The 10162-nt window shown below is 33.0% G+C and overlaps 1 protein-coding gene across 1 annotated transcript; it reads right to left on the bottom strand.

Moving 5' to 3' along the window:
- Positions 1–8936: 8936 nt before the first annotated feature.
- On the bottom strand, positions 8937–9275 carry LOC115213246 (histone-lysine N-methyltransferase SETMAR-like). The gene has a single exon (XM_029782181.1). It carries the CDS (start codon positions 9273–9275, stop codon positions 8937–8939), a length of 339 nt encoding a protein of 112 aa, XP_029638041.1.
- Between the last annotated feature and the right edge of the window lie 887 nt (positions 9276–10162).

The raw sequence follows: 10162 nt of genomic DNA, 5'->3' as shown, positions 1-10162 counted from the left end.
GGTAAACAAAATGTAAATGAATATAAGGCAGAGTAATGAGGTTGAAAAAGTGAAAACACGGATCGTTGATCGACGGAAGACAAAAACCTATGTGGCGATGCTTATTACAGTAATCATTCGACTATCGCGGGTGTTATGTTCCCAACCCACTTTCCCACGATAGATGAAAATTCTCAAAGTAGAAACAATAATATACTGTATATATTTTTTGATTATTTTTATAATTTTGTATATATTTATTTTATTATAAATGCAAAATAACACCACAGAGGAATCGACGTAAGCTTAAACAATAAACCGCGATAGGTGAACCGCGATATGGCGAGGGATAACTGTATATACTAACAATGGCCCTACTCACGGAAAAAATATGAGAAATAAAACAAAACTGGAGCACGGGTGGGTAGCAAAAAGTAAACACTTTACTTTTTTATAAATTGGTAAATTTTAATCGAGTGTGAAAATTTCGTGTTGATAAACCCTGGCATTAGAAAAAAGTCGTTGAAGGAAATGTTAAGCAAAATAAGCGGAACTTATAAAGCAGTTTACAGATATAAATGAGTAAGGTGAACGGAGTAAAGGTTCTAAAATCTTCTGAGGATGAAACAGTTTCATTCCAGAAGAGAATGTGGAAAGAATTAAATGAGATGTTTCAGAAGGAGCAAAACTAGAATATATTCGCAATTACAAAGGTTCGTGATTTAACTAGAAACGCCAAATATCAACTGGGATAAATCTGAAAGAAGAAAAAAATAAAATCGATAGGAAACCTGGAAACTATTATGCAACACCGGTCCTACCTAAAAAGAAAACAAAGTGGATAGAGGTCCAAAAGTGATTCAAAAGATATCATATCATATCGTGGCACTCCGACGGTTATGGCGACGAGGGTTCCAGTTGATCTGATCAACAGAAATTAATGTGCGAGTGGCTGAGCTTTCCACAGATATGTGTAGCCTTAACGTAGTTCTCGGGGCGATTCAGCGTGTAACAAGACTGGCCCTTTGAAATACAGGTATAAGAGAAACAGGAAGAAACTGTGAGAGAAAACTGTGGTGAAAGAGTACAGCAGGGTTCACCACCACGCCCTGTCGATGCTTCGTGGAGCTTCAGGTGTTTTCGCTCAATAAACACTCAGGGCGCCCGGTCTGGGAAGCGAAACCACAATCCTACGACCGCAAGTCCCCTGCCCTAACCACTGGTCCATTGCGTATCCACATCATGTCATATCGAATATATCAACTGACTCTCAAATATCAGCCTGTTTTATCAGTTACGCATTAATAAGCCATCACGTGAGTAGGGAAGGTTATCCTTGACTAATAACTTAAGATATACATCCAGATTAACTATTTGCATTAGTCTGCCGCGATAGATCATCAGGATATTCTGCTTATTAACAAAAACTCCTGCATACCTAGGTTTTTAGAAAGCTTATTAGAGAGAGCTATTCCATTAGGTCTTACATTAATTTTCGTTTGTAGTTTAGAATCAAGTATTAGCAACGAAACGTTTAATGCATAAAAATTGATGAATTCACAGGTAAAACACAAAGATAAACCAATTCTTTCAGGCTGTATGAAATTAACACCGATGTCTAACCCATATCTTAAGAAATTGCTCGAATGTTTCAAGTTATAGATACATAGTATTTATGGCATATAATTTCATAGCCAAGATATATATTGTGCTATTCGCATAGAGTAAATATCCGAAGATAAAAATACGAGAAGTTACAAAAAATGTTCTCCTTCATTATAGGAAAAAATTCTGATGGAATACTCGTCATAAACCGAAGTGAAATATAGTCCTAACAGGCCTAACATAACGATCAAATACAAATACACATTTGTTTAATCAAACTACAAATTAGTAGAAATACTGTGAATGAGCGACATAGAATCTTCTTTATGTTGATGATTTCATAGCTAAAGTATTTCACGTGCATAATACGAAATATTAAATATAAACTCTTCAGAGTCACGTGTAGGGCTGGTTTTACACTTGAGTGTGAAGAAAATATAGATAAAAGCATGTAGAAATATGTTGAAACGCTGATACTATAGGCGGTAGCCCTGAGACATCTAATAACTAATAGAAACACTTCCCTACCTGCGGCTCTGTGACACACATATTTGTGATTACATAAAAAAGAACATAAAATAACTAAGAATGGTTATGGTTCAATAATCATAACTGGCTTTAAAATCTGACCAATATTCATAAATGCCTGCACCATAAAATGTTTTATATGAAAAATTCAACCCCCCATTTTGACCTAATGCCTCTTCATTTCTCTGTAGTTATATCAGCATTTACTAACACGACATACAAGAAAGTTATACATTAAAACATCTTCAGAATCTGAAATTTTTCTCCAAGTTTACAGAGACCGGTAAACTCAGCCACAAACTGACGGCATCTTAGAGGGAGTACAGACAGAAAACATATCTTATTGACTGGAGGTGCATATTGTTTGAATAGAGAAGAATAAAACATTCTGAAAACGATATCATTATCTCTGATTTCGTAAAGCATAAATGATCAATTAAATGTATATAATATTGTGGTGAAAAGAGGAGATCCACAATGTCTCAGGTGAATGCTTAATTTATACGCGAAAACCCTAAGTATGCAGCTCTGTTATCCAAAGACAAGTTCATACTCTAAGTAGAAACAATGTTCATATATAGATGACTCCTGGTGGTCTGAATACTGTGGGGAAGAGGACACTTCAATCAGGTCAGCACACATTAACGGAAACGCATTGGCTGGTAGAAGGTATTCTTGCTTGGATGATGACTGCGGACAAACACAACGTCTACAGGAAACGAAATGTGACGACAATCAGTTTATATTTATATAAGAGTTGACAGTGAAAAGATAAATCTCTTGTATCAATTTTGAACACAGTCACGCTATTCTAACTTTTGCAAACAAGCATTAGAACAGTTCAAATATTATAGAGGGATACTTGAATCTGCAACGGCTTGCCAGTGAGAAAAATATTCTCCCTCCAGACAAAAAATAAAAGTGTTACATCAACGTCATCCCAATGCATTTCGAACACGTTAATTCTCTTTCGTACCAGCTAGTAAGAGAGGTAACTCTGACGCGACTACGAAGCGAAACTTCGTTTATCGGAAATCAGTCAAAATTATTCACTCATTATTTATTGATAATACACATTTGTCTTCATTGAGGACATAACTAAGTATATTCAGTTTTATTGTTGTTCCTATAATCTTGTGCTTCACGGAATCCTTTTCAAGTATATTCTTTTATAAATCTTTATATCAGTGAATCAAAGATAGTTAAGGGTTACACTCTTCACATTCAATTTTTTATTATCTGCAGACTGTAAGTTTCCTAGTATTTTTGAACTTTTCTCTTTGACGTCTTTCCAATCCATGTAAAAATTATCATCACTTAATTGAGTTGTGTGATTTATATATTTCTTCTGTTGTGTATATTGTGTGTATTTTTATGTATGTGTAAATGTGTGTGTGCTTAGCATGCATGTGTGTGTGTGCGTGTGCCTGTATTCCTATGTGTGCGCCATAACGTTTTGCAACAGATTGTAGGAAAGAAAGTTGCACACAGAACAAAATGCCACAAACAATTTCTCACCGATAAAGACGAGAAAAATAAAGCAAAAACAAAAACCAAAGAAAAAAGACAAGGAAAACAAATTGAAAATAACATAGAAAATAAAAGATCTAATAGACATACATAACCGCCATATTTAAAATATAAATAAAACCAACACATAAGCGTAAATCAAAACAAAATAACACACGCAAAATAAGTATAACACCTTAGACATTAAAAATAATAAATAGCAAAAGCAGGAAGAACAAATAGAAAACCAACATGAAGGCCGTCTAGGTAGCAGAGAATATATATAAAAAAAACATAAGAAAAATCCGAGACAAAGAAAATAAACAAAAAAATAGCATCATTCAAATATACATAACAACACTATCAATGTCTTCGTTTCCTAGTGTTATTTTTTTTTCTTAACCAGGCCCAAAGCTAATGGTGAAATAATTATTAATTTACTTACATTACCAGCATAAATGAGAGTTGCTTTAATGATTTTCTGAATATTCAAAGCAACGTTTGATACGCGTTTGATGTCTCTTTTAATGTGTTTTGAGAGTTTTAAATAAAATAAACAGATAATATAAAGAAAATAAAAGGAGAAATAAATAAATAACTATGTATATGTATATATGTATATAAGGACAAAAAATACGCTTGATTAGAGGTACTAATTAGTGCACAGTCAATGGTTGATGGCGATTGATGACCGCTGATAGAGAGAAAAATATATAATTATAAAACTATCGAAAGGTATAAACGTACATACATATACATAACATATAAATTGATAGTCATGTGTATATATATATATAGTTATATACAATGGCATAGGCATTCACCTTTTTAGTGTATATTCATATATAAATGTATATTATATATATATATATAGTTATATACAATGGCATAGGCATTCACCTTTTTAGTGTATATTCATATATAAATGTATATATATAATATATATATATATATATATATATAATATATATATGAATATATTCACACATACGCACATATATATACAGATGTATCGATATATATACACATCTATATATTACATATGTATGCGTATACAAATATATGCATATATATATATATATATATACACATACATACATATATATATTTATATATATGTATGTATGTGTATAAATGTTTATATATATATATATATACCTGCATATATAAATATACACCACCGCGCATATGTATAAATGTGTGTTTCTATATATATATATATATATATATATATATATATATATCAATGAATGAATATGTATGCAATATTTAGAAATGTTTATGCTTAAGCATAAATTATATACGTGAGGTCTAGAGTTCGTCAATGGCTGACGTATACGCAAAGACTGTCCAACGCAGTTTTAATCACAATCACATACACGTACAGTATAAACACTATAAACACCTTTTCGCATACAGATACTTACACGATAGATAATAGGCAGTTATGACTATCGTCTTATTACAAATATTAAATGAGTGTATTTTGTTCATCTCCAACAAACGTTACCCAGTTGATGTACACACAAAATACACACATATAAACATATGTAACACATTCCCTCATATGCGTAAAATGCTCCGAAGTCGGACTCAGGTATAGACACACGTTCAAAATATTTAAGCAAATTTTGACGTGGTGCTTTGATGTATGTATGTGTGTATGTGTATATATATTATATATATATATATTATATATATATATATATATATATATATATATATATATATATATATGTATATATATATATATATAATATATATATATATATATATATATTATATATATACATATATCCCAACACCACCACACCATACTCCACAATATCACACAACACCACATCACATAACACCACCAAGCACACACAAGCAGTGACCACTTCCAAGCCCCAGACCACTATCCACACACCTACACATGCACACACGCACACGTCAAGGTCACCAACCCTCTTCCACACACATATACATGCAATCTTATACATACGCGCGCGCACATTCGTTTTTTATCTCCCCTTCTTCCTAGCTCACCTGTGTGACCCCTCTGTCAGGCATTCGCCATGACAGATCGCTAGCTACAACACATTCTTATTTTCTCTCCTGTTTCTTTCTGTATTCCTTTCTATGGAAGAGCGTAGGTTCGAAACGTTAAAGAGTTTTCACTTCCCGAGAGTTATACTAATACTTCTGTTTGTTGTGTATACCACATGTCTTCGTCTTTTATTCTCCCTGTATATATATATATATATATAATATATATATATATATATATATATATATATATATATATATATATATATATTATATATATATATATATATATATATATATATATATATATATATGTATATATATAGGTTTAAGAGACAGAATCACTCTCAGGCAACTCAATCATCATTGAATGACATTATCCTCAATAGGTACATATAGGACTAAATATTAAAATTATCAAAATTATTACCTACAATTCTTATTCCAATTTATCAAAATTAATACCTTCAATTCTTATTTGAAATCATATACTTTACATTATATAAAATACGCGCGTTACATGACAACATATTCTTCGATATTGCTGAAATAGAATGTTTCTAAATACAATGCAATATTAAAACGATTATATTGCTTGTCTTCAGGTGTAACTTATATGAACTTATTTTGCTATTTACATCCTACATAAAGACATGATAAACTAAAATTATATAACTAGATGCTGGTTGGAATAATTTTACTTTTGTAAAAATGGAATAACTTTCTAATAATTTTACTGAAGTAAAATTATTCAAACAACTTTTAGTTATATAATTTTTGGTGTCCTGTACCCATATATGCATGTAAATATACATATAGATGTAGGTACGTACATATATGTATATGTATATATGCATATGTTTTATTTATTATTTTGTTTATATATATATATATATCAATATATATATATACATATATTTATATCTATGTATATATATATGTATATATATATATATATGTATATATATGTATACATATATCTATGTGTGTATATATATATATATATATAATATATATATATATATATATATATATATATATATATATATATATATATGGAAGAAATGCAGACAGGTGAAAGAGAGCTCGAGAGAAACATTAGTTGAAAATGAAATATGAAGTAAGTATAATGAAAAAGAGATTCAGTGAAGCGTAAGCAAACGTAATTATCTGTCATTCATACAGGCATACACATACATGCGGACACAGACATATTGATAAACAGAAAACAAAACAATAAATAATACTGAAAATTAGAGCTTTATCTTGATTAATTGTCGTCTGGTTAGTCGTCTGGAAGTTGTTGATGGAGATATTTTGATGATAAACTGGATATTCTGTTGAGATATATCTAAGACTATTTGAGTAAGTGAAAGTCTCGAGCCAAACTCCGAAATAATTATTATTAAATCCCTTCAAAATTTAATTATGTTTTAGCATTTAATGATAGCAAGAAATTTCCTGGCCGTCATCTCTACAATCCGGAGCCGAAGATAAGGTTTTGTTGTATGTTGGGAAGGTCGTTATGTCAATAATAAACGTGAGATTATTATTGGCATAATGATCGTCCTAAATACACCAAATCTGTTTCATTACACGAGTTCACTTCAAGAATCTTTCAAATCAAATACAAAAATGAAATAAGGTCAGGTTTGCTTTCTTAAAATGGTGACGATAAGGACCATTATGAGACCCGTCCCAGCAACTTTATCGTCACTTCCTTAGATGAGCCATAGGGAAGCGTCAAGTTATAAAATCTGGTGTTCATTTATGAAGAAATGTTCGCAAATTGCCGTGTATTCTCTGGTGGCAACCAAGGCTTTCTAGAAGAGGGATTTAGACGTAGAATAATAACAGTTGAAGATGAAATGTCAAAGGAGCGGCTGTTTGGTATGTAGCTTGCTTACCAACCGCATGGTCCCAAGTTCAGTCCCACTGCGTGGCACCATGTGTTAGTGTCTTCTACTATAGCCTCGGGCCGACCAAAGCCTTGTGAGTGGATTTGGTAGCCGGAAACTGGAAGAAGCCCGTCGTGTATATATATATATATATATATATATGTGTGTGTGTGTGTGTGTGTGTGTGTGTGTGTGTGTGTGTGTGTGTGTGTGTGTGTGTTTGTCTCCCCCCCAACGTCCCTTGACAACCGACGGTGGTGTTTTCACGTCACCGGTTCGGCAAAAGAAACCGATAGAATAAGTTCTAGGCTTACAAAGAATAAGTCCTGGGGTTGATTTGTTCGACTAAAGGCGGTGCTTCAGCATGGTCGCAGTCAAACAAGTAAGAGAGTAAGTATAATGAAAAAGAGATTCAGTGAAGCGTAAGCAAACGTAATTACCTCTCTTTCATACACGCAAAAACATACATGCAGACACACACATATGGATAAATAGAAAAAAACAAAACAATAAGTAGTACTGAAAATTAGAACACTACCTGAATTCACATATCACATTGTTTTTAACGGAATGGATCTACAGCATTTTTCTAATTTCATAATATTTCTAATGTCGAGATTGATATGGGAGAGTATGACAAGAGGTTCTCTCCGTTGCCTTCTATTAGGTTGTTCCGAAAATAATGACTGATTTCAGAAACATAATTTTTTGACTAGTCAAAGTATGAGCCGTGAACCTCTATGCATCTTTGCCATCAATAAACGAGATTAGTTATGCCACGTTGATAAAAACTTATTGGCTTTGTTGCTAAGAAATCTTTGAAAGCTCATTCTACCTCTAGTTTGTACCTGAAAGTTTTATAATTTAAAAACGTGTTTAAATGCTTTAAACAAATGGTAGTCAGTGGGTGAAAGGTCAGGATAATATGGAGGATGTGATAAAGTCTCGTATTCCAAATCTGTGAGTTTCTGCAGATTCATTCTTGCAGCATGTGGCTTTGCATTATCGTCGAGTAGAAATGGGCCATGCCGATTCACCAATGCAGGTCTCATGTTTTGCAAGTGAGCATGCATTTCAGCGAGTTGATTGCAGTAAACCTCTGCTGTAATGCTCTGATTGGCTTCTAGAAAGCTGTAATGGACAACACTAATTGCAGATCACCAGGCAGTCACCGTAATCTTTTGCTGATGCAACTTTGGCTTTCGGAAATGTTTGGGGGAATCATCACGATGAAGCCATTGACCCGATCGTTTATGGTAATCATACAGGATCAAATTTTCGTCACAAGTGACTATTCGTTCAAGAAAAGTATCATTGGTGTTTCGCAGAAAGAGCATCAAGGCATTCCAAATGCCATACATTTTGACTTTCATTGAGCTCATGCGGTACTCATTTATCGGGCTTTTTCACCTTACCAATCTTCTGCAGATTGCATAAGACCGTTGCAATACCGACACCGAGTGCCTGAGACATTTCTCTGAGACTTTGACGTGGGTTTTGCTCAGCAATTGCTTTCAATTGTTCGTTGTCAAGATTGCATGACCGTCCTCTACTTTCCTCTTCAAGGCTCTCATCGCGACTACGGAATTTCGGAAACCACCTTCGTACTGTGCGATCATTTATGTCTCCTTCTCCCCATGCTCTGTTGATATTAGCAGCAGTTTGGGAGGTATTGTGCCCAAGCTTGAACTCATGCAAGAAAAATAAGCGAAGGTCCTTTTTTATCATCTTTATAATTAAGGGTGCTTATGCTCCAAGGTTTTCTGTCGGAAATAAGTAGAAAATTATTAAATAGCATACATCAATTATTAAGTATGCCAAAGTGGAACTATGATAAAATTGTGTTTCAAAGCGCAACACTTAGAGAGGCCATTATTTTCTGAACAGCCTAATATTTTGAGTATTGAGACTAACTCAATCGTTAGAATTTTTTTGGTATCTTATATACTCTGAGTCCATAAATTATCTTTACAAGTTGAAAAATTCAGAAGAGATGAAAAGTAAGGATATATCTACAGACTTTATTAGAAAATATAGGCAAAACGATAAAGTTTTATTAGAAACATCACAAGACTTCCACGTGGACTATATTGGCTGCAAAGAAGTCGATTGATGGATCTCAGCTTTAGTAGATCTAATAAATGGTGGATGCTGTAAAGATAATTCACGTAGCAGTTGTTTTTCCCTTTATGCCTTAGTGACGTTACTTGTCACGTGTTTTTCCTGCTTGTAGCATTTAGGTTTCACTGCAATGATATAAACGTTGGTATGTTGCTTGAAGAATTTTTATATAGTCGATCGAGATATGAAGGAAGAAATTGTGTTGAAATTTTATATGCTTACTGTATTGATAAGACGAAAATTGGTTTGATGGAGTGTCCCGCTAATCTCTTTTCTGTTTTTCGTACAAGAAGGCATTTCTCGCAAGGACTTTATGACGCTTCTTTCCACCGAATAAAAATGGCGATGTTTTCTGTCTTCAACAACTTGGTCTCACCTTGTGAATAGGAATCAACAGGATTGATACGGTTAGATATTTGTAGAGAATACAAATTAGACTTTAAAATTATACTGTAGAAATTCATGTGAGTTAGATTGTATGTAGTTTTGTATAA

Source organism: Octopus sinensis, linkage group LG6 (assembly GCF_006345805.1).
Source record: "Octopus sinensis linkage group LG6, ASM634580v1, whole genome shotgun sequence".
NCBI lineage: Eukaryota > Metazoa > Mollusca > Cephalopoda > Octopoda > Octopodidae > Octopus > Octopus sinensis.
The sequence above is the reverse complement of the archived record's forward strand: the minus strand, read 5'-3'. Positions and strand labels throughout refer to the sequence as shown.